Below are 26,216 nucleotides of genomic sequence, written 5' to 3'. Positions count from 1 at the left end.
GGTGCCCTGATTGACACCATCTCCTGACCCTGAGTACTCCTCTATAGAGAACTCAGTCCTTAAAGCCTGTAATGTTTATTTTATTTGCTTCAGTTTATGTTTTCCTTTGAATTCAAAGCATGTCACTGTGTGTAGACTCTTTTGTATAAGAAATAAGCACCTGAATTCCTGTGTAAACTGAATGTTAGAAAATCAAATAATACTCTCATTCGGATGTCATCATTGAAATTTTTCACAAAAGAAGAAAGTGACTCCAAGAAACAGGGAAAAAACCATGTTTTGATACCTTAGAAAGCAATTCGTTTCTAATAAAACATTTAATATGTTTACATTTTAATATTATAGAACACTTCTGTGTTTTTTAAGATTCTTTTTGGATTTCAAGGAACAGGAATATGCTCTTACAAACACAGGTGTTAAGAGAGACTGCAATGGACACTTGTTAAAAAAGTTAAGACAGATTTTCTTCAAGCTACTGCAGTAAGGAAGCAAGATTTCAGTATAGAACTGAGCTTAACTCCAAATACAGCAGGGGCAGCTGGCAGTTTATAGCCAAGAGTCAAGAGTCAACGAATAGAAAATTACCAACAGGATCTACGTGGTCAGGCCCCAAGAGCCCCCTTCTGAGGTCTCTACAAAATACTCATGTGGAAATGTTCCAGAAGAAAAGCTGGAACTGTAAATCTGTATCTCCGGGAAAAAGGAGGGGGCTTAATGATACGGATGTGAGCCATCAGCACGAAAGAGACAGTGATGTAAATGAGTTCCCCCAAGGAGAAGGTACAAAGTGAGCAGAGGGCGAACACGGAGCATCAGGAATCAGTGGGATTCCGTGTGTGAGCTGAGGGAGGGGAACCAATGTCTCCCATGGGCCAAAGAAGAAAAGTAACCAATAAAAACAATCATGGCTGCAAGGAGTTGAAGCAGAAGATACACAAGATCCATGATTTCGTGGTGATATTTTAAAAACAAAAACAGAAATTGTGAGTGGAATTCTGAATATGTAAAAATTTCAGTATTAGGAAAGCTAGGAAAATTTTGAATATATTTGCCATTAATTCAGTAGAAACCTGGTGACTATCCAGCCCCATGAACGATATAGCTTTTATCAAAGAGAAATTCTCCAAGACTATGGCACCTAATGAGTGTCAGATTAATGGGGGAGATTTGCTGGAAGAGGTTGATGGAATTCTATATATCAAATAATGCCTTAGACCAGGGGTGTATTTCAAACTGACATGTGCTATAAGACTTTGTTAGTTGTTTAATAATATAGCTTATTTTCTCTAGCAATAAAAGGGAGTGTATTAAAAAGCCTGATTTACATATTGATTTATATATTGATTTTCACTCATGTACAGGTTGTTAAATATTATTAATATGCTCCCAACAATAAATGTTTGAAGGGCTCATTCTAGCAGAGGGGGAGAGTCATCTGAACACATGGTCACACTGCACTGGGACGTGCGCAAGAATGGAAGGATGTAACGATGGAGGGCAGGGTGATGCTGGGGGAAGTTTCCTAAGGTGAGTCCTAAGAAAACTGGAAGCAAAAAATAGGGACTTACCAAATGGACAAGGCACAGGACATTTTTCACAACAAACCCAGGAAACAGCTCCTCACAGGAATGTGGATCTGAGCTTGGCCACCTGACTTGTATCCAGATGGGACACTAATAGTCATGGCACCCAGTGGCAAAGCAGCTACTTAAACCGTCACTTGTGGTGGTCTGGGATGAAGTGACATTAAAGGCCGCGGCCCCAGAAATCCCAAGGTCTCCTGCAGTTAACAATTATGGGGAGCATGGAGAATACAGGGCTGTCGGGTGGCAGCCACTGGGCAGGATGACTGTGCCCCAGGGAAAGGAGATGCCTGGGCCCTCGGAAATCCGTGACTGCAGCTCTGAGCCAGCCAAGAGCACGCCATCGTGGGCCACCAGCCAAAGCGGGGGAGGATGGGGTTAGGGATAAACAGTGTTTGACTCCAAGTCACTCTCGCAGAGACCCAGTGGACATGTGAACTCATCCTGTAGTCACTTCCACGATGCCTAAGGGAAGAATCAGAACAGATAACCTTGGCCAACGGCAGGACCCTCCATCTTTCCAGGTATGGAGTCTCTGGAAACCCCTCTCCCTCTGAAAACAGAAAGCAGCGCCACCATCAAAGATGCGGCAGACGCGGGTGGCAGTCCCTACCACAAATCTGTTGCGCTTTCGTTTTCTACCCGTCCTTGTCTCGAGACAGATGACCGCAGGGCAGGGCCCCTCAGCCTCGGCACTGCTGATGTTTGGGGCTGGATAAATCGTGCAGTGTGGACTGTTTCGCAGCATCCCTGACCTCTAGCACACCTTCCCCAGTTGTGATGTTGTCTCTAGACATTGCCAGATATCCTCTGGGGGACAAAATTGCTCTCGGCTGAGAAGCACTGAATGACCCATAAAGCAGCTTCATTGGGGACTGACTCTAATTACAGCTGCTCTTCCCAAACATGATGTCTTTTTTTTTAACTGAAGTATAGTTGATTCACAATGTTGTGTTAGCTTGTGGTGTGCAGCATAGTGATTCAGTTATACACACACACACAGATATATATTCCTTTTCATACTCTTTTTCATCATAGGCCATTACGAGGTATTGAATAAAGTTCCCTGGGCTCTACAGCAGGGCCTTGTTGTTTATCTATTTCATATACAGCCGTGTGTATCTGCTAATCCCGATATGATTTCTTGAACTGGAAAGAAGCACAAGTTTTGTTGAGCCTCTTTGGCTTTTGGGTGCAATGTATCCCATATTTGGGCATATTGCTCCTGCCATGGGCACAGTAATGTATGTAGATGTCTTCCAGCTTTGAGGGGGGCCCCAGGCAAGACACAGCTCCATCTGGTGCAAATCCTTCTGACCCTGTGACTGAGCTCAAAGTTTCTGGGGAAGATGGGATGCTGCACGGAGCCCTGGGGAGAAAATGATAGCAAAGGCCCCCTGCTCACTTTGGAAAGAACTCATCTCTTCTTGAAACAGCTCCTGGCTTGCTACGGGGCCCAGCAGGAACTCCAAGTGACCACAGTACCTGAAATTCCCATCATAAACCCAGTGTTTTCTGGTCCTTCTGGTTGTAAAGTTGGGCTTTTGCAATGACTGTCCTCCGGGTCCTAAAAGCATAGATAAGTTCCGTGAGCAGGAGGCTCGCGTTCCCGGGACAGCTACACCTGTGCGCTTCCTCCTCTCTCCCAGCCCTCCCGGGGCCTCGGAGGAGGAGAGGTCCCTTGTCCCTTTCCTACACATTGTGCGATGCTTCCGCTTCCCTCCCACTCTTAGAACCTGGAGCGCGGAATCTTAGGAGATCATCTTTTCCAATTTCCTCACAGGACAGATTAGGAAACTGGTACCTAGAAAGGATGAGTCCCTTCCCCCACATGAGGGAGACAGGTGTTGACTCGCCAAGACGAGAATCCAAGCCCCCTTGCTTGTGGTCTTTTTGCGTTCCTGAAGGTAAAGAGCTGGTCTAAGATTCTCTAGTAAGAAGTGATTCTGCATCCAACTTCAGCCCTCACCATGTCTAGAGAAAGAAAATCTCTCCATCTGCTGCATTTCACAACACTGTTAAACTTCTAGAAAAAACAGAGGAAAAACGTTTCAACCACATAACACAAAACCTTCTCATCCATCCAGCTGTTTAGTTGCTCCATTCCTAGATGGATTACCTAGCATCCTCAAGTTGATAAAAAGTCTTTTTTCATGCCCAAGGTAATCTTAAGCACCTTTTATTCTAGACTTGCTCCAAACTCACACAAGTGAACAGAATTGTGAAAATAATCCTTTGTGCAGGAAATTAAAAGTAAGCCTCTTTTTTGAGATGCCCATGCAATTAGAATCAGTATCACCAGCTGAAGTAGCTTCATCACCTATGAAGAATAACATTTATGAAGTTTCACACAAAATGTACTGCTCTGATTCTATAAAACGTCATGGTATTTTCCCCAAAGGATAATAATATTAATATTCAAATGCATTTTGCTTCAATTCCTTAACCTTGAGGAGTATGTCACTAAAATCTTTTTGGGCTTCTCCGCAAGATGGGGCTACTCTCCAAACAATTCTGTTGCTAAGCACGATGGCATTCTGAAAAGGTTCAATTATAAAGTGTCACCTACATGGCAGTCTTGATAGGATGGCGCATGAACTGTAACTCTAGGAGTCATTAATTCAGGTGAAGGATAAATACTCTGGCACCACCTGAGGAGCTGTAACTTCTCAGCCTCTGCTCGTGCATGCAAAGGTCTTCAAGTCCAGGCTTGGGTGCTCCACCTCCCCCATTCTCAGCTTCACTGGCAAAGCCAGTGAGGACACGGGAAGCTCGCTGCTCTTCCATCTCTGGCCCCAGTGATCTGTACCTCCTTATCCCTGATCCCCTCAGAAAACTGCCATGTTATACGTCACAGGTCTTTAGATTTCCATTAGTTCAGGAGAAGCAGAAAATCTGTTCAGGTCTATTTAGATGAAGGGCAGGGCAGAAAGAGGGGGAGACTGGGGGAAGGCTTGGAGATCTTTGCTGAGCAAGTCCATGTGCCAGGAAAACCTCTCCACGCCTCATCTCACTGGACCCCTAGAGAGGAGGGTATATAGCTCAGTGGTAGAGTGCTTGCTTGGCATGCACAAGTTCCTGGGTTCAATCCCCAGGACCTCTATCAAAATAAATAAGCTAATTAGTCCCCTCTAAAAAACAAACAAACAAACAAACAAACAAAATAAAATGGTCACTGGACCCCTACAACAACCCTACAGGGTAGCTTCATTCACCCCATCTTCTGGAGGAGAAAATCTGCAGTTTCAAGAAGCATCTCATAGTAGGTCATCCAGCTGGTATGTAAGCCTTCTTACTTTTCTACCACACCGTGGTCAGGTAGGCATTTGTAACCCAACTGAAAAAGCTGGGGTCCACATGGCTCAGTCTTGCCAGGGAGTCCCATGTAAAGCATTGGAGTCCCGGAGCCAAAAGTGGTTTTGAAAAAGTCTAATTATTGGGGGTGGGTATAGCTCAGTGGGAGAGTGCATTCTTAACATGCACAAGGTCCTGGGTTCAACCCTGAGTACTTCCCATAAATACATACATACACACATACACACATACATACATACATACATACATACTACTTTTTAAAAGTCTGATTATTGCTTGCATATCTAAGACTATTAAAGGGGATTTGATTCATAACCCAGAGCAGCATTTCTCAAAAGCCCCCTCCCTCTGCTCCTCTATCCTCTCACACCCCAAAGCTGTTCCAGAGCTTCTCACACATAGACCTTCCACAGCTTTTCCCTCTCCGCCTCCCTCCTCTTTCCTGGCTTTGGCTAAATCGACCCCCCTTTCTTGCCTCCCTGGTTCGTGGCCAGACTAGCAGCTCCAGATTCTCCTGTGAGGGTGGAGGGAGTCATCACAGATCCCCCCACAGGGATATCCCCGGTCCCGGCCCAGGCCAAATGGGATTCAAACACACCTGGGCACATCTGGACATCTGAGATGAGCTGCAGACGTTCTCGCGGAGGGTGGTTCCTAAGGGGGGGGGGGTTACCTAGGGCTTTTCGGCGTTTTCTTCCTATTATTTTATTTTGGCCAATGGAGAAGAAAGTCTTGCACAGGATCACAGAGGACATCCAGTGAGGGAAGAATAGAAAAGCAGTTCTTCCAGATGACATTGCAGGTCCTAAACCATGGGCTCTGTGGAAAACCTATGAGAACTGAGGGGAAAGCTGGTGCAGCTTTGATGCTCCCAGGGGCAATCATCATCCCTCATGAGAGGAGGCCACTGGGCATGTTCATGCACAGACACACCAGGGTTTCAAGTCTGTGATGGCACTTACCTCCTAGCCGGGTTACAAAAGCCAAGAGAGGCATCTCAGCTCCAGAACCCAACAGCTTTCCCCCTACTGGATGATGAATTTTATTTGTCTACACAGAGAACCCAGACACTTGGTCAAACACTAGTCTAGAGGTTGCTGTGAAGGTATTTCCAAGATGAGATTAACAATTAAATCAGGAGACTCAGTGAAGCAGATTACCCTCCACAATGTGGGTGGGCCTCACCCAATCAGTTGAAGGCCTTAAGAGACAAAAGATGGGGGCACCCTGAAGAAGAGGGAATTCTCCTTCCAGGCTGTCTTTGAACTTATGCTTCAGCATCAGCTCTTCCTGGGTCTCCAGCCTGCTGACCTACACCACAGATTTTGGACCCACCAGGCTCTACAATTGTGGGAGTAAATTCCTTAAAATAAATAAAGCTCTCTTGATGATTGATAGATAGACAGACAGACAGACAGACAGATAGAAGACAGACAGACAGATAATATATCTCCTATTGGCTCTGTTCCTCCAGAGACCCCTGACTAAAGCTACTACTGCCACTGGCCCCAACCACTATAATCTCCCCTGACCAAAATCCTCTGTTCTCCAGTGGGTCCCTCTTTCACTCAGAGTAAAAGTGAATACTTCCCACAGGTATCCAGGATCCCCACCCTCTTTACACAAACCTCCCAGCCCCCTTCACCTCTCCTACTCATCTCCTGCTCTCTCCTCTGTGCTCACCCCCTCCAGCCACTCCTGGGCCCCCACTGCTTTCTTTGCTGTAGTGCTCCTCCCCATCTGTGCACACGCCCAAAGCCCACGCCTCTGCAGGTCCTTCCTCAAATCTCACCTCATCATCTGCCCTGGCTTGGGGGGCAGTGAGTCTCAAAATTTTATGTCCCGGGAACCCTTTATGCCCTTAGAAATTATCAAGGACCCAAAGCCTGTGTGTACGTGGGTTTTATCTGTTGGTATTTACTCCATTTGAAACTAAAATCAAGACATGTTTAAAACACAAGAATCTACAGGCACACATCCCATCAGCCATCAGAGCAATGACACTGCCACACGTCATGCAGCCACTGGAAGGCAATTCCACAATCAAGATGTCTCACAAAACACACAGACTTCTGAGCTCAAAGAGCCCCTAAAAGGATCTGAGGCCCCCAGGGCTCCTTGGTGATACTTAGAGAACCTCTGGGCTGTAAGAATGGGCAGAATCCCCAGACCTCTTGCAGGAAACACAACCAAACATTGGCTGGCATGATTCCCACTTGGATGGGAAGCAAAGAGCATTCTCAGAAATGAAACCTACACAGCAATCAGCTAAGGTTTTGTGGAAGCTGCCACCCAAGCCTGTGTCTTGCTCAGTCCCTCAGACAATATTCAGACTCCAGTGCTCACAACAGAAAGCACCCACTGCAGCAGGCAGAACACCGTCCCAGGGGGGAAGCAAGCAGGAGGCGTACGTATCCTGCATTATCCAGGTGAGCTCAGTACAATCAGGGCCCTTAAAGGTGGGTGACAGAGGCAGAAGACGGGGTCAGAGACAGATGTGACTAAAGAAGAATGATCAGAGAGAGGCCATGTTGCTGGCTTTGAAGGGGCCATGAGCCAAGGAATGTGGACTGTCTCTTGAAGCTGGAAAAAGCCAGAAACAGCCTCCCCTAGAGACTCCGGAAGGGAATGCAGCCCTGCCAGTGCCTTGATTTGAGCCCAGTGAGACCTATGTCAGGTTTCCAACCGACAGAACTGTTGGAGAATAAAGGTGTGCTGCTGTAAGCCACTAGGTTTGTGGTAATGTATTTCAGCAGCCATAGGAAGCTGACTCACCTGTTAAAACTGAATTGCATTTGAATCTTGTACCTAACAGGGAACTGCCCACAGAGCCCTGAAGTAGGGGATGCCTTCCTGTGGGTAAAGCCTGGTGGGAACAGGCCAAGCAAGGAGCTCCCAGCAGTAGCCAGTCAGCAACAGGACGCGCGAGAGTCCCTGACCCGCCCCCGCCCCCGCCCCCACTCCCCCTATTCACGAATGCCCCATGCTGGGCCAGTGACCAGTCCGCCCTTCACCGAGGCTTCTGCTCCTTTCAGTGTTTTCCAAATGGGCACTTGAGTTTTAGCAGTCCTGTTCCCCACCTGCCACCCCCACGATGTCACATCAGTCGTCTTAGGATAACTAAATAATTTAGCACTCGGTCTCCAGTTGTACGGGTGCTCCTTGGCCTGGGTCATGACCACACGGAAGAAGGACCACCACCAGGAGACCTTGAGGCATCACCGGTAGGTGCAAAAGCTGAACGCAACTTCGGGTTGGCTCCTGCAGGCTGCAGAGGGGTTGGGGGAGGCAACGCTTTCATTATGGGATGAAAGTTGAAAGGAGTCTGAGTGTGTGTTCTCAGCAGCCCCACCGCCTAGGGATGGAAAATCACGTATCAGCCCCAGAACACAGTAAATCTGCCCCTGCCCTGGTAACCTCTCCTCTTGGCCACGGGAGTCATTTCAGAGATGGCCCGGCCTCATCTGCAGCAATATGGATGGACCTAGAGATGATCACACTAAGTGAAGCAAGTCAGACAGAGAAGGACAAATACGTGATACCACTTACATGTGGAATCTTTTTTAAAAAATGGCACAAAGGAACTTAGCTACAGAACAGAAAGAGACTGCAGACATAGAAAACAAATCTATGGTTACCAAAGGGGAAGAGGGGAAATAAATCAGGAGTTTGGGATTGCAGATACAAACTACTATATACAGAACAGATAAACACAAGGTCCTACTGTACAGCACAGGGAACTATACTCAATAGCTTGTAATAACCCATAATTAAAAAGATATATATGTATAATTGAAATACTATGCTGTATACCAGGAACTAACACATTATAAATCAGTTATACTTCAATTTTTTAAATAAATAAAATATATAATTCAGGGCCAGGGCGGGGTGGGGGCGGGGATCTGGCCCGGCTTCTCCACGTTACAGGGCTGGGGGGATCAGAGGAGAACACTTGGCCAAGCTGGAGCGGTTGCCTCCCTGGCATTCGGAATGAGAGCCAGAGAGAAGCCATCCTGGTGGCTGGAGACACGAACGCTCAGACAGCACAGGTTGGCTGCTTCTGCCCACACGCATGCAGACTATGGACACAACGCCAGTCTTCAGAAAGATGGAGCAAGAGTGAAGCAAAGAGCCCGCGTGTGCAGAGATGAGAGCCAGGATACTTGCTCATCCTGGCTTCCGCCCTTTCTCAGATCCAGCATCATCGCTGCCCACGCCCAGGACTCCCCAGGACAAGCCTGGCCACTTCAGGCCCACTCCCCATTCTCTGCCTTTACTGGTTTTGGTTTCTGCAACTGAAAGAACCCTCATCTCCACATGATATCTCTACTCCTGGGAATCCTGCAGGAAGCATTTACTAGAAAAGATATTAAAGTCCATAACCAACATTATTTATGCCTTGATGGGCTCCTGTGAGCAGAATCTGGGGTAAGCAAGGTCTCTGAGTCCCACACTTTTCTGCACTGCCTCTCAACTGTCCTGCCTCGCCTTTCTCTGCGGCCCTGGACCACTGGCTCCGCCCAAGCTGTTGTTCGGCGTTCACCTCTGGGACCCCTTTCCATACACGCAGCCCACAACGTTTCTGGCTCCATCTCCAGACTGCACACCTCTCATCTCCCGCCCCAGGGTTTCCCTGTTGCCTGGGATCTGCTCGTCTTCCCTGTCACACAACCCAAGGAGCAAGGGAATGAATGACCGTGAAGCAAACATCCACCGGGAGGGAGGTGGAGCATGAGGTGAATTCTCCCTTCTTGCCTGCTGGTTCAGTCCCATCAGATGGCTACCAGCTAAGTACCACACCCTCGTATGGGCTCTCCCTCCTCCCCTACCTCACTCTTCCTCCCCTCACTCTTGCTTTCCCAGGATTGCACACCTAATACACTGGGAACAGAAAACCACACTCAGACTGTTTTATTTAGGGAACGTCTTCCAAGATGTTCTTGATTTATAAGAGGTCGTTGGTAAAGTGAGAAGCTGAACGTGATAGAGATGAACAATTCTGGCTACCTTCCTTTCTGGTAACTGCAAATGCAACAGGATACTATGGTAACTGGACACAAGACATAAAGCGAATGAGTCCCCTGCCAGTGAGTTACTCTGAGCGTTACCGTAGTAACAGATCACCAATTTCTCACACAAGAGAATGAAAGCAAAATCATATTAGCAAATGAACTAAGTTTAATGTCTCCTTATCTACAAAATATGAGAGAATTTAATAAGATGCTTCAATGGGACCTCTCAAATAATGACTACTTTTGTCTGTAGAAAAATGAACACGTGGTGATAAGGGTTTGGAAACCCAAACCGAAGGCCAACTTCAAGGACGCCACTTCCGGGGAAAGCCACTAGGTGGCGAACTTACCCATCCCTCGGATTTTTTTCTACCTACAAGTCACCCCAGGGTTGGCTCTGCCCCTATTCTGGTTAAGAATTTGCTATTTCGACAAACTAAAACTTATTTGCGATAATACAAGAATTTCAGAAACCTCTAAATTTAAAAAGTTGAAAATGGTTTTAGTGCAGATACAATAAAAGTGGGATAAATTTAAAGCACAGAGAAGGTTTTACTTGTCCACTGGCTGCATGTATTTTGTTTCTGCTGTTCCTCTAGAGCGGGAGGCATCATCATGAAGCGCTGGATCAGGGCTTGGGATCTGGTTTACTTTGCTTTGGAGGGATATGGGTGTTCGCTGTTTAAACAAGGTGTTCTGATAACCAAAAAAAAAAAAAAATCATTTCTCAAATGAAGCCAGGGCAGAAATGGGAGCCTGAGGAGAGAGAAAGGACCAGGGGGTGGAGGGTGCGATGCTTGCAGATGGGAGAAGCAGCACAGGGGTATCGTGATGACAACAGCATATATGTGTGTGTATATATATATATATATTTAATGATTAATGTGAGAAATACTTTACAACAGAACCTCCACAGCTTCACAATAAAATTCATAAAATAACTTACTATAGAGCTGTACAATGGAATTCTACACAGCCATTAAACATCATGTTCAAGAGGGATTTTAATGAAATTAAAACATGTTTATGATATGTTGTAAAATGAAATAAAAAATCAAGCTCCAAGAGTACAAACTAATTTTTTATTTTAAAAAGTTAATAAAAAATAGGTTACAGCGGGGTGGGTATAGTTCAGTGGTACATGCTTAGCATGCATGAGGTCCCAGGTTCAATCCCCAGTACCTCTATTTTAAAAAAAAATAGATTACATGTACGTGTGTGGCTACAGAAGGAGAAACTATTATTCATAGTGATTATTTCTGAGACTGAGAGGTTCACTTCCTTATTTTTATGTCATCTGTATTTCCTAGGTTTTCCTGTCTTATTTTTATTTTAATTACTAGCATTACTCTTTACCTGGCCCTGTTCTAAGCCCTTTATAAACAGCAATTCACTGAATCCTTACAACATGCCTATGAAGTAGTTACTGTTACTATACCTACTTTTATAAGTTAAAACATTGACAAACAGAGAAGTCAAGTTACGTACTAGAGGTCACACAGCTTATGAGTGCTAGAGCCAGGATTCAGACCCAGGAAATCTGGCTCCAGATTCTGTGCTCTTAAACTAATTTTAAAAAGAAAGAGAGAGAGCAAAAAGATAAAGAAAAAACATAAAGAAAAAGGGAGGAAGCGAAAAAAGAAGGAAAGAAACCATTTGCCACAAGGGAACAATACACATGTGCTTTAAAAAGCTTTTAATTTTTTTGACTTTTTTTTTCTTTCAGCACTTTATTTATTTTAATTTTTTAAAATTTTTTTGGGGAGGAAGGTAATTAGGTTTACTTATTTATTTATTTTTAGAGGAGGTTCTGGGGAATGAACCTGGGACCTTGTGTATGCTAAGCATGCACTCTACCACTTGAGCTATATCTCTCCCTCTAGAAAGCTTTTAAAAATCAACATGGAAGCAACCTAAATGTCCACTGACAGATGATTGAGTAAAGAAGCTATGATATATTTATATGCTGAAATACTACTCAGCAATAAAAAAGAATAAAATAATGCCATTTGTAGCAACAGGGATGGGCCTAGAAATTATCATACTAAGTGAAGTAAGTCAGACAGAGAAAGACAAATAGCATATGATATCACTTATACGTGGAATCTAAAAAAGTGACACAAATAAACTTATTTACAAAACAGAAACAGACTCACAGACATAGAAAACAAACTTATGGTTACCAAAGGGGAAAGGGGAACAAATAAGGAGTTTGGGATTGGCAGATACAAACTACTATATCCAGAATAAACAACAAGGTCCTACTGTGTAGCACAGGGAACTACATTCAACATCTTGTAAATCGCTTCTCGGCCTTTTGGCCAAGATCAAGTGCAACATCTTGTTAATAACCTAGAATGAAAAAGAATATATATACATATGTATAACTGAATCACTATGTTGTACACCAGACACTGACACAACATTGTAAATCAACTATACTTCAATTAAAAAAAAAACTTTTAAAAATCACATAATGCCTCTAAAATTGTAGTATTAAAAGAAACCTGAGTTTTTAAAAGGAAAAGTGTAAACTGACAAAAAAATAAATAACAAACATTGAAATGTCTAATGCCGAAAAAATTAACTGCAGGAATCTAGAATCATACAAAGAAAATCTCTTAAATAAGAGGCTCTTAATTTTTTTTCTGAATGCTTCGTGCTGGCAGCTGTCCCTCTCAGAGCACAGTCTGTGTCAAGGGGCTGCGTTCACCTCTCCCCTAAACAAGCCTGGACTTCGCCTCTCCAGAGCGTGCCTCAACCTGACTGGCACAAAAGTCTTTTTTTTTTTTTTCAAACCAAGTAAAAGAAAACCAACGTGTGAAAAATGGGGGGCGGGGGGAGGCATAATCCCCAAGCTGAAAGGATAGCAAACTTCAAATATGCATTCAGATTCTGTAAGTTTGTCTTCTTCAAGACCAAGGGCTGAAAGCTAACCACTGACATCTTTCTGCTGCAAAAACCAAGCAGCCAGGTGGGCAGTGGCTGCTCTGCTCGGCTCTGTGCAAGGAAGGAAAGTGCCAGCCTGAATGGGTCCCTTTCTAGACACATGCTCTTCAGGTTGACCAGACCTGAGGGCTCAGGCTGGGGTTCAGGGAAGAGGAAGGAAAAAGGGAGAGGAGGGGGTTGTGGGGAAGAAACGGGAGCAGGAAGAAACCTAGAGGAGCAAGGAAGAGCCGTGAGAGGGAGGAGGGGGAGGCAAGACAGAAAGAGATGGGGGGGCGCTTCATTTTTCTACAACTGGGGTTCACGTGTCAAGGAAGGGGACCCAAAGGTTGAAACTCATGAAGCCTCAAACCAAAAAGAGCACTATTTCTTTCTTGTCCTCTGTCCCTAAGTGCAGACTTGAGGCAAAAATCATCTACAGAACGGATGCCTAGGTCTTTATCTCTTCAAAACCTGGTCAGGGAGAAACTTTGTAAAGAACTTTGAGTGTCCCATGTAACAAGCAGTCAGCCGAATCCTTTCTTCCCCGGCAGTCCCCTCCAGCACACAGAGCAGGAACACGCAGACCTCGTTAGAAAGTAACCTTAATACAAAGAAAGCAAGTGCCGTTTAGGCCAGGAACACGCAAGCCCCAGAAGCGGCAGTGGTGTCACAGACCCCCAAGGAGTGTGACAGACATTCATTGGCCCGTTCAGCTCCCAGAATATCCAGCCTCCAGGAAACAGGTGTTGTTTAAATAGTCAAGGACTGAACTGTTTACAGATCACTGTCCCCGGGAGCTCTCTGCTCCACTCCACGGGGCCAGTGGTTTGTCTGGTGGTTCCTACTTGAGTTGCAGGAAACAGGAATTGCTGAGCTCAAATGAACGGCTTCAAAGAGCCTTCAGAGAACATCCTTAAACCCCAATGTTCTGCACACACTGACTGATTACTGCCCGCCACAAACACACTAATCCCACCGTGTACCCCAGACCCCAACCCAAAAAGTCAACCTATTCCCAGATTACCCACAAAATTGTACACGGTGTATTTAAGAAATTCAGAGAAGGACGGAGATAAAGGTAAGAATGAAGGAAAATCTATGGTATCTCTTTGCAGAATGTTTGTGTCACTGTTCCAAAAGATCATTTGCACCTCAGCTTTGCTCTTAAGCCCAAAACAGATGAACACTTTAACCTAGTATCTTTATATTGATTCATTTACCGGTGACATACTGGACCCTGTTTTGTCTCATTTTGGTGCCAGTGGCCTAACAACTTGATTTTAAACGTCTATTTTTTAGAAATTCCACTGCAAGAATATACCTCTATATTCGGGGGATTCCCTCATAACGGAGCTGTACTTACATGACATACTTAATGAAGAACCACCAAGTTATTGGTACCCTACTCTCATCTAATGTTATTTCCCAATACTAAAAAGAGATCCAAAAAGTAAGAATACAACATTAGCCATTTTTAAGTCTTAATTGTAAGATTTAAAATATTACACAACTTAGTAACAACAACAAAAAAAAAAAAACCAAAAATGGGCAGAACTAAACAAGCAGTTCTCCAGTGAAGACATACAAATGGCCAATAGGCACATGAAAAAATGTTCAAAATTGCTAATTACCAGAGAAATGCAAATCAGAACTACAGTGAGGTATCACCAGTCAGAATGGCCATCATTAAAAAGTCCACAAACAATAAATGCTGAAGAGGCTGTGAAGAAAAGGGAACCCTCCTACACTGCTGGTGGGAATGTAGTTTGGTACAGCTGTTATGGAAAACAGTATAGAGAGGCCTCAAAAAACTAAAAATAGACCTACCATATGATCCAGCAATCCCACTCCTGGGTGTATATCCCGAGGGAACTCTAATTTGAAAAGATACTTGCACCCCAATGTTCATAGCAGCACTATATACAATAGCCAAGACGTGGAAACAACCTAAATGTCCATCGACAGATGACTGGATAAAGAAGTTGTGGTATATTTATACAATGGAATACTACTCAGCTATAAAAAAGAATAAAATACTGCCATTTGCAGCAATATGGATGTATCTGGAGATTGTCATTCTAAGTGAAGTAAGCTAGAAAGAGAAAGAAAAAATGCCATAAGATATCACTTATATGTGAAATATTTTTTAAAAAGAAAAGAAAAGAAGACACTAGTGAATTTATCTATAAAACAGAAACAGACTCACAGACACAGTAAACCAACTCATGGTTACCAATGGGAACGGGGGTGGGAAGAGATAAACTGGGAGTTTCAAATTTGCAACCACTATCTACTGTATATAAAATAGATAAACAAGTTTCTACTGTGTAGCACAGGGAACTTGTAGTAACCTATAATGAAAAAGAATGTGAAAAGGGACATATGTATGTATATGTATGACTGGGACACTATCTTGTACACCAGAAATTGACACATTGTAACTGACTGTACTTCAATAAAAACAAACAAAAATAAAATATTAGCTCACTGGGCATATACTGACATACAGTTTCTGAAACATAACTAAAACTCCCAGGGTGAAACTTAGCCTCTCCTAAACCAACTATCACTACGGAGGCCACTGGATAACGACCCGATTCCGTCTTCAGATGCCTTCATTATCCCAGAAACACCAAAGCTCTTTTTTTGAGAAGTGGAAGTCTATTTCTGTTACTCATTAACACTCTTAAAGCACATGTAAGCCAATGAAAGAGCAACAAGAAGTCACAGGCACGGGGTCTGATCAATGTCCTCCATGAAGAGCCAGTGGGCACCCAATTTTTCCCTTAGTGGTGCTGGCGTACACGTGCTTAGCTTTAAAATGGAGCATCTAGAATTCTAGCAAAGATACAATTAGGTCTCAAAGTCATTATGAAGTTAATGAACAAATATAACCACGATGCAGATGCTACAACAATTCCAAAAGAAGTTAAATACCCTGTGTTTTTCTTCCGCTCTCTGAATGTCCTCTTTAAGCAGGTGGAACATATTTTCAAGGTAAGTGAGGTGACTACGAGGCAGTTCTCGTTTTTAAGTTTCTAGGTTTCCACAAGCCCTTCTGGGAAGGGGGTACTGAATACCCGAGAATTCCGAGATTAATTTTCTTGGCAAAAAGAAAATCAAATATTCCACCCATTCTATGATCAACTGTAAAGGGAATGAAATAGAGATTACATAGAATTTGGTCTCATGAAAAGACTATTCAGTTAATAAAACTTTTTAATTGCCTAGTACACTCAGCATGGTGCTAGATACACACAGACATCAATGTTTCCGCTAATAGCATAAGGACATAGGAAAAGTGAATACTATCATCCTCAAAAAAGGTTTGAAAATCTTAAGCATGGCCACAGAAGAAACCTGCTTCATGGGCGGTTCTAGAATCAGCTTCACTAATTTACAGTCACACCCCGGGGCAGCGGGATACCCGGAGAGACTATGATGCACTAGCCTCTAGAGGCTAGAAGAACCTGGCCCGAGCACCCACTCCATGCCTTTCCAAGACTTCACTAGACCCTCAAGGGGCTGAAAGGCTCAAGGTCACCTCCAGTTCTGACTTCTTCCTCTGGGGGTCCACGTGTACCACATAGCCCATTGCTCAAATTCTAGGAAACAATGAAGTAGCGTGTGAATACAATGGACCCCTCAGAGCAAAAGGGGGAATACAGTTTCCAAATGAACAGCAGGCATCCCCACTCTCGGGCTCCCTGCTCATCCCTCGCCTGGGGGGGGGGTCCCACCACGACTGTACCACCACACTTGTCCCAGCTTCCATCTCCAGGCATCCCCAGCCTTGCTGCCTAGGTCATCCATCTCTCCGCCACCCCTTACCCACCCAGTGAACTTGCTGTAAGCTATTCTCCTGGGTTGTTCTGACTTTGCCCGCAGATCTCTTCTCCGATCTCTAGTGACTTAACAGGAGTTTGTTTGCTTTTCCCAAAGACAACTTCCTCACTCAAAAGGAATTCTGCCATTGATATAATTAATTATGTACACTGACCTTCCTGGAAAACTACTATCATCAATGCTATAATGGCTGAAACAGTAAGAGACATTAAAGAAATGCAGACCTTTAAAATCATCACTGTAAGACGCTTCAGCGAAATAGTCACACCATAAACAAAGACGGCAGAGTAGAATCCTGTTGTAAGATGACTCATTCCACATCACAAGTGTGAAAAGATACCTAACCCCAGACACAACAGCTACGTATAATCAAAGCCCACTGTGACATGGAAAATAGGTTAACCGTTCTTCTGCGTTTTTACTATAAAGGAGCCACCATAGGGCTCAGTCCTCTCCACTTACAGGCTTCGATGGAAAAGGAGGCATAAGAGGAAGGACCTCAACTTGAGAGCTCTTTGCTCAGCTCTGCCTCTTTGTTCCCAGACTGCTGCTCACCTTATCCGTCTGTCTGCTGCCATTACCACATTTGCCTGTAACATCTCTTCCTCCTGTGTGGCTAGCTGCTCGCCTCCTTAGGTTCACTTGGAACTGCTGTGCGAGTTCACGGCCACAATCCATCTTCAGCAGCATCTGTCCATCACCATGAGTGACAGCAAACTTGGAACAATGCAGCCAGGCTGACCACGTTCCAGGAGCTCCCAGACACAAGCTCATCATCAGACAAAACTGCAAGTGGCTGATGGAGGCCAATTTGAGGCTTTGCCCCACATTGACCCCCCTATACTGTTCAGGCCGCAATAAGCACCTGCATTTTGTACTGAGTTGGTTTTCATTTTAACTTGTCTAGGATTTTCAGCAGCATTTGACACGCTGGTCTTCCCAATGAGATGGTTAAATCTTTTTGAGGACAAAGACCCATACCTTCGGTCTCTTTCAAGTCTCACACATCGCCTTGTAGAGCATCTCCTACCAAAGCCAGCCAGAGGGAAAATCGTGCTGAAGGCAAAATTAGCCGCTGGTTCCTTTCTTCCTTCCTTCCACCCCCTTTCTCCTTCTCCCCTCCCATCCTTCCAGAGCCAAGATCTCCCAAGCCACCCACAAAAGCACTTACTTAAGCCAATGGTGGGGGTGGATCTTGATTAAGTGGGTCTGAGGTTTATGCAAATCGGGAGCCCAACATTAAGAAATAAAATACAGAATTATAGACACAAAGTTAGGCTTTAAAGTGAATATTTAACTAGAAAGAAAAAACAAAATAGAAAAAAAAATTACAATTTTTTTAAAAGCTGGCAACACAAAAGCCAGGAAATAAATAACAGAATATTTGTATTAACTTCCTGGAAGACTTCTATGTCAAATAGATATGCATACACAGAAATGTACCTGCGGTTTTGGCTGCAAACTCTCTGTCTCCTCTTATACAACTTTGCAGTATTTTCCATAGAGCGAAGACAAAGATAATCTAACCCTTCCACCAGGAGGGTTGATAGAAATTTGTCTTTTATTATGGAGAGGTGGGATGCTCAAAACATGTAAGTTCCCAAACAAACGCTATTTACAGTACAGTTTACAGATATATACCCTCCCAACATGGGGTTTTGATCACTTCTATTTTGCACAGTTCCCATCATAAAAGAAAAAATGTATAGTGTGTTTATACTTGCATTATTACATTATCAGGAGCAGTCATGACAGAACAGAATGTACATTTTTGCGTGTACACGGATGAGAACCAAATCCTCTCCACTGTGGGCACTTTTGATCATTAAAAGTGTTTCCCTAGACTAGCTTCTGGCTCATCCATTTCAAACCTAGTCTCTACTCCATGGACCACATCCTTCCATGCTGGGCACCACAGAACACTTTCACATTCATGTGACCTCAGCCCTGGACCTTTAGGTCCTGACTTAGCAAGAGGAATGACTGTACTGGAGACACACAGCAAAATGTATCGGTGCCATCACTTTAACATAACCCCAAACCCCATAGGAAATGTCTTCTCCACTCAGCTTCCCCTGAGCTGGATCTTAAAAATGCCTGTGGCCATTCCAACTCAACCCAAGAACAGGGGAACTTAATGAAGGTGAAGTTAAAGTGGAAAGAGACAGACACGATTCTTCACCCACTGCCCTTAAGATACCTCACTTCTGCCAATTGTACAAACACACACATCCATTGAGTTCATTGCTTGGCCCGTCCCGTGAAAGTAGAGGACCTGGAACCTAATCTTCATTAGTTTCACTGGGAGCCACCCTTAGACCATCCTCTCTGCGTGGGGAACATGAATGACACCTGTTAAGTCGGTGCCTTCTCTCACACTGTATTTCACATCCACTAGCTCATTTCATCCTAACCATCACTTTGTGAGGAAAGTAATATTTCCATCTTATAGATGAAAACACTGAAGTGCAAAGAAGTTTCTCAGAGGACATCCAAAATACTACTGACATGATTGCTCCCAGGGAGGAAACGAGTAAGCAGGGCTGGGATAAAGACACGCTTTGAACTGTACACTCTTTTATGTTATTCAAGGGTTGGTTTTTTTTCCTTTTTTTCCCATGATCATTAACTACTTTTTAAATTTAAAACTATAAATTTTAAAGAATAAGAATTCATACTAAGAGGGAAATTACCAATAGATTGATGCATTTTATCGCTGCTTTATGTTGAATTGTGCCCCCCCTCAAAAAAGACATGTTGAAGACCTAACCCCCCCCCAATACCTCAGGACATGACCTTATTTGGGTATAGAGTCCTTGCAAACTGAACCAAGTTAAGATGACATCATTGGGATGGTCCCTAGTCCAATAAAGCTGGTGTTCTTATGCAAGGTGGGCATTCTTCCCATTGAGTGGTGGGGTCTCCTCCCTCAAAATGAGAAGGGAAGAAGTCGTGACTGTTTGACGAGCAGAGCACAGCAGAGATAACTTCTGTGTTTAGGTCATAAACGTGATGCTGGTTCTGCCTTGTGTTCTGGAATACTCCTTCTCACAAGCTTTCTACCACCGTGAAAGCAGCCAACTGTCCTGAGGCCACTTTGCTGTGAGGAAGCCCATTCGGAGAGACCAACCACGTGGAGTCACGTCTCAGACCGGCTGTGTCTGATCTGCGACACAGAAAGAGAGAGAGATGCCCGTCCGGCCTCAGCTACTCCGGCCCCTCAAGCCACAGAGGAGACCCTCAAGCCAGAATCACCAGCTGAGCCTGTTCCTGGCTTCCTGATGCACAGAAACTGGAAGAGATAATACAGTGATTGCTGTTCTTTTAAGCCACTAAGTTTGGGAGTGATCTGATGTGCAGCCGTGATAACCTCCCACGTTCCAGAACTTCCTCTCTCATTAGAAAGGAAGTGCAGCTAATATTGCTGCTTAGTGCCTGTCTAAACATCATTTTTTGTGAAATAGGGATGTCAAATCTAGGTGAAGGTTTCTCCTGGCCCAGCTGTTCCTTATCTGAATGGTAACAACCACCTTCCTGCTAAGTCGGCTGAGTTCCCAACATGGTCCCTGACACTTAGTTAACTCTCTTTTGGGAAAGCTGCCAGAGTCAGTGATGATTCCTCCCTCTGGGCAAGGCCTTGCTTTGCTTCTTTAATGAGCAATAACACGGGTACTTCAGGACACCAGTGCATCATAAGTTCTTTTATTCTTTACCCCCAGTAAGCTAAACAATGTTCAGAAGTGGCTCACACAGCTTTCAGCCCTCCAAGAGTAAGATGTTTTATTTTTTCCAATGTTCAAGCAATCAAAGGAAGTCCATGACCTCTCCCTTGCGGATGGGCACAGGGGGCTTTGCCCCCATCCCACAGCCCAGGCTTGTTGGCTCAACCTGGAGGCTGCTTCAAGCAAGACGGACATTCTGACTCTTCGTATTATCTCCTCGGGGGCAAAAATATTGGCCATGGGATCCGATCATAACTCTTCTAGCCCAGCTGGGGTAGGTACAGTGGCAGGCTTTCTTTAAATCAACTTCCTAAAATAATAGCATAAACCCAGGGCAGACCTAAACTTCCTCAGGAATCTGATAAACATCACATGTTCTCTCTCCTTTCTGAATATGTACAATCCACCTCTGGCAAGACACGCCCAAGTTACTTACCCAAGTTGCTCAAAAACAGTAGGCAGTGGTCACAATTTATTGATCTCATTTGGTCCCCAAAGAAAAGAGGAGAACAATCATTAATTGTGTGGTTGTAACTATGCAGGTCCCTATGGGGCTTTCCCAGAACAGACCCCTGCAACCCACCGCCATGTCCTCCACCTACCTCTTGTTTGTAGAAAAACTTTAGCTTCCTAAAGAGTTCCAAAGAGTCAATTTAATCAGAGAAGTGAGAAAATGCAGAAGAGAAAATAGCCAAGTAAAATAAAATAATAGTTTAGCCATTAAACAAAGTCAAGGACCTTTAGTTCCTCCTCAAGGGCTATAGATAATATTCTAAGCCATACGCTTTGAGCTGTTTTGCAGATACCAAAACCCTCACTAGGTGGAAAAAGTTAACTGTACGCCGACCATAAGCACAGAGACCCCAGACCAGGTGGAACCAGGAGGCTGATGGTGTTGACTCCTGATGACCTCACCACGAACCAATCAGAATATCCACGAATGGTCACACACCCTACAGCCCCCCTCCCTCACCCCGTCTTTAAAAATCTTCCCCTAAAAGCCTTCAGGGAGTTCAGGCCTTTTAAGCACTAGCGATCTGGACTCATAGCTTGGTGCCCTGCAATAAACGCTGCACTTTCCCTCACGACAACCCAGGGGCAGTAGATTGGCTTTACTGCGTGCAGGCAAGCGGACCCAAGTTTGGCTCAGGAACATAGTGAGTGTAGGGGGAACCTGAAAATCATAAAGGGGAATTTGAGAAAAGGGTCTGCCAGAAAGCATGCGATATATATTGTAGGAGGAAAGGAAAGGAGGGAGGGAGAAAAAGAGGAACGAGGGGGGAAGGAGGCAGAAATGAGGGAGGAGGAAGAAAAAGAGGAATGAAGAGAGAACAGAGGGAAGGAGGGAAGAAGGGAGGGGGAGAGAGGGAAAGAAAGATGGAGAAAGAAAAGAAAGGGTCATATTCCCCAGAGCACTTCCACCACTAAACAAAGTAGGTGTTTTAAATAAGTGTTTTTTTGAATTGAACTGAACTGCTCAAGTATCCTCCAATTCCATCTTTCCTACCTCAGCCTCACTCTTGAAGCATTTTCTCTAGAGAGGATTTGATACAGAAAGTGTTCATTCACATCCCAACCAATAAACCACATGTGAGACCTGGCCACGCGGTGGACCTGGCCCTGAGGGGAAGGGACACACTGATCCAGGTCTTGAATGCTGAACTCCTGCCAGCAGTGCCATTCAATACCCTGGGAAACCCACATATCCCTGGTAGGCAACTTACTCTTGAGTTGAAGCTATTGGTTTTTGTTCATAAACAAAGTCATAAGTGAGCAGTTGTTCCACCCTCTTTTTGTCTGTTTGTCAAAAGTAAAGGCTACAAGGAGTAAAGCCAAATGCAAACAGCAGAGAGGTGTAAATAAACAGCCAGGGGGCTCGGTGCCAGGAAAGAGCTTAGCATGACTAAAGAAGAAAACATAACAGGTACACTTCCTCCTGACATTTCTCAGGCAGCAGGAACCAATTCCTCGAAATAGCCATATTCACAGCAGCCTTGTTCTAACGCCACACTAGCCTCAGGAAAGGGAGAAGGGCGGGGGAGGGGGGGTCCTCTTCCCTCCCCAGGGAACTGAAAGCTCTGCAGAGTCACATTCCCCAGCTGTAACAACTTATATGCTTCAGTGTCCACTTGTTTCTGTTTTCCCTAAATAATGTAACTGCAGAAATCCATATTGAAACTGAGTAGAACCTTGTAGGACCCTCTGGGGTACAAAAGCCCCTCCTTGTCTCCCCTCTCTTGTTTCTAGAAAAGGTTTTAGGACTTCCCTGAGTTTCAAAGAGCAGACTTAAATAGTTACTAATCAGGGAAGCGAAGAAATACAGAAACAGAGGAAAAGAAGCCAAGCAAGAAAAGTAATGATAAGTTAAACAGAGTCCTGTTCCTCCTCAAGGGATATGCATAACCATCTGACACATAGCTTTGAGCTGTTCTGCAGGAACTAAGACCCCCACCCAGGTGGAGGATGCTGACTACACGCTGATCACAAGCACTTACCCTCAACAGTTTGGAACCAGAAGGTTGATGATTAAGATTCCCAAGAAACAGCACCATTACCTCTCCACCAACCAATCAGAAGCAAGTCCACGAGCTGCAGTCTTCACCCTAAACGCTGCCTTTAAAAACCCTTCCCTGAAAGCCATCGGGAGTCCAGGTCTTTTGAGCATGAGCTGCCCGTTCTCCTTGCTTGGTGCTCTGCGAATGAATGCTGTACTTTCCTTCACCACAGCCCAGTGTCAGTAGATTGGTTTTGCTATGTAGTGGGTGGGCAGACCCAAGTTTCAGTTCAGTAACAGTATCTGCAGCATTGATGATAAATTACTATGGCCGCTAAAATCCCTTCCACATCAGCCTTGGATTAGGGGCAATAAACCGCCACTGATGAGGGCTAGGAAAACAATCCCCTGTGGAAAACAGTACTGAGCCCCAACAGTGTCTCATTCTTACTGCTCTTCCCATCGATCTGGGCATGCTCACTTACCACCTTCTAGTTCCAATTTATGTAAAAGAGGGGATGTTCACGCAGCCAGGGGAGAGAGCATAAGTTGCAAAATAGTGTTTACAAGTAAGTGACCCATGTATGCACTGAAAAGAAAATATTTACCAAAGGATGCTGTTTGTCTTACAAAAAGTAAGTTGTGAAAACATTTAGAGAGCATTATTCTTTATAATTTTTCTGAATATATATATAATTTATAATTATAAATTAATAATTATATATAACAATGTGTATTTTACTTAACTATATAATTTAAATATATAATTTATATTTAAATATATAAATATTTATAGATTTATCTTATGTATATTCATTACGAAAATTTTTTAATAAAGAAAAAAAAGAAAACTAAAATCTTTAACGTCACCACTCAGAGATAAACAGTATCAATATTTTGGTACATGTCCTTTTGTTCTGTTTTCTATACATACTTACATACCTTTTTTATTTTTACAGAACTGGAGTAATACTGCTTTAGTGGCCTACTTTCTTCAATCTTAAAGTGAGCATAATTAATAAGAATATGGTATAAGGTTAATAGCCATGTTTTATACCCTTACAAGGTAAACTTGATAAATTTATGTAAGATTACATAATACATAGATTTTAAATTAAGATATACAAAAAAGTCATTGGTTTATTGGTATTAGCTATAGCAAAGCCATCTGTCATTTCAGGGTCTCTATGTTCCCGGGCAGAAAATGGGTAAAAGAATCACTAGAAAGACTAAAATGAGCAAATAAGTATTTGTCTTAATGAAACACAAAGTAAATGTACTGGAAACTCCAAGTATTTATGACATATAAGTTAATGAAAATAAGAACATTAATATGAGATTACCACAGCAAGATGCTCAAAAGAATAAAAAAGGTAATTTCGTGCAGGGTAAGTAACTCCAGAGGGGAGGAAAATGTTGAAGTATTACACACATAAACTATATGCATTACTTTCAACTAAATAAGTATAACCTTACATTTTATTAAATTATGACAGGATGCATATTTTAGTGGTTAGCATAATAGATTCCTATGGTAATATAGCTGTAGATAGTGTAAATGAAAACATGCATAAATACAACCACTTTTGAAGATAAATGCAAAAAAAAAAAGTATCTGGGTTTTTTTCACTCCATAATATTCACTGAAGAGAGAGCGAGCAAAGCCAAACGAAGTGAAAGCTGATTCAAATGCACAGAGTTCTTGCCAGCCATTTCTCACCCGCTGTGCGCTGAGGCAAATGTAAAAGACACAAGGAAACTGCCCAGTGGGGCTTTCTCTGCTCACCATCCCTCTCCCGCTCTCCAAGGGAACTAAACATTTGCTTTTGTCCAAACGCAAGGGCTAAAGAGAGCTAGTAACAGCCAACAAACTTCACACAAAAGCAGCCTCCGCCACACCTGGATATATTTGATGCTCGCTACGGGACAATGGTTCGCTTGGGTCCACGACGCAACGACTAGTGGCCTTTCTTAAGAAAGATAAAGGGGAAAGGAGGTCCCTGAACCTATGCTTTGGCATTTTACGAGTGCGCTGGTGGACATGGTTGACCACCACCTCCCGAGAAAAACATGCAAAACTCAAAAACCAGCGACTCTAGCCCCACAGGTTCATGAAGGCGCTTTCAGTCCCCATGCCCTGAAGTTGACGCCGGGAACAGAAGCCGACCCTCCCCGCCAGAGCGGGGCCCCGCGGAGCCCAGAGCTCGGGGCAGCTCGCAGGCCGCGCATGCGCCGCGGCGGGGCGGGCCGGGCGTGGGAGCCGCGCGGACCGAGCGCGCACAGTACCGGCTTGTCCATGGCGCTGCGCTCCGGAGCTCCGCGGGACACGCCACCGTGGGGGCCGGCCGGCCGGTCGGTCCTGGGCCCCGCCGGCGACGCCACCGTCCCGGCCCGCGCTGCTCCCCGGCGTCGGCTCCGGCCGCTCCTCGCCCGGCCAATCCGGCTGTTTGCGGCTCACGCGGTTGCCATGGCGACGAGCTTCGCTCCGCCTGGACCAGGCTCCCTCCGCCGACACCAGGCTCCCTCCGCCGGCTCACCGCGCTCTAGCGCCTCTCCGCGTCCGCGCGCCCGGAGCCACTTACATCGGAGCCGGCTCCCGGAGAGCGGAAATCCAGGGCTTTCGGCTACCGAGCCGCAGATGGTATTTCTTGGCTGTTTTCCATCAAGTTTCTGCTGGCTCTCAGCTAAATGTTACTTCTAGCATCAGCCAAGTCCACTTATTTGGAATTTCTTTGAGGAATATTATGTTTCTAGCTTCAGGAGAAAAAAATACTCAAAATGAGATTTAGAATATTTAATTTGCACATCTTCCCACAGTCTTGACTCACACTTTGGTTCCTCTCATTGCTTCCTCGTCAGATACCTTCAGAGCAGAACTTACTGGAAGTGTCTAGCCTTGAGTTTTAACCTGGAGGTGACGAAGATAATGTCCTAAATGCTGTCCGCCTGTCGGAACAGTAACTGCATTGGCATGTGTGAACTTCCCAGGAACTTTGCCCTAAAAAAATTTACAAAGGAAAATAAAAATATTTCATGTCTGCGAACTGTCCTTCCTCATTGGGACTAGGACTACCTGTTAGAATTATAATATTTGCCACGTGTCAGCTTATAGCTTCTAGAAGCCACATTTTAAAACGTGAAAAGAAACGGGTGAAATTAATTTTAATATTGTTTCATTTAAGCCAATAGATCCAAAGTATTTTTGATTTATTATCAATATAAATATTTATTCGTGAGATAGTTTACATTTTTTATTGTACTATATCCTCAAATTTGTATGCATATTTTACAGGAACAGCACATTCGAAATCAG

The 26,216-nt window shown here is 44.2% G+C and overlaps 1 protein-coding gene and 1 long non-coding RNA gene across 2 annotated transcripts in view; one reads left to right on the top strand and one right to left on the bottom strand.

Annotated features, from left to right (window-relative positions):
- DNAH5 (dynein axonemal heavy chain 5) overlaps positions 1 to 24,697 on the bottom strand; it is a 234,944-nt gene extending 210,247 nt beyond the window's left edge. The window contains exon 1 of the mRNA XM_072958846.1: positions 24,624 to 24,697. Within this exon, the coding sequence (XP_072814947.1) occupies positions 24,624 to 24,692 (69 nt within the window). The 5' untranslated portion in view covers positions 24,693 to 24,697. The remainder of the gene's footprint in view (positions 1 to 24,623) is intronic.
- Positions 24,698 to 25,306: 609 nt separating this feature from the next.
- On the top strand, positions 25,307 to 25,947 carry LOC140695722 (uncharacterized). Its single transcript, XR_012071566.1, has 2 exons — positions 25,307 to 25,544; positions 25,763 to 25,947. It is a non-coding gene; the product is annotated as an uncharacterized lncRNA (long non-coding RNA).
- Positions 25,948 to 26,216: the final 269 nt, after the last annotated feature.

The sequence above is a fragment of the Vicugna pacos genome, chromosome 3 (assembly GCF_048564905.1).
Source record: "Vicugna pacos chromosome 3, VicPac4, whole genome shotgun sequence".
NCBI classification, from domain to species: Eukaryota; Metazoa; Chordata; class Mammalia; order Artiodactyla; family Camelidae; genus Vicugna; species Vicugna pacos.
This window is presented reverse-complemented; position numbering and strand designations above follow the sequence as displayed.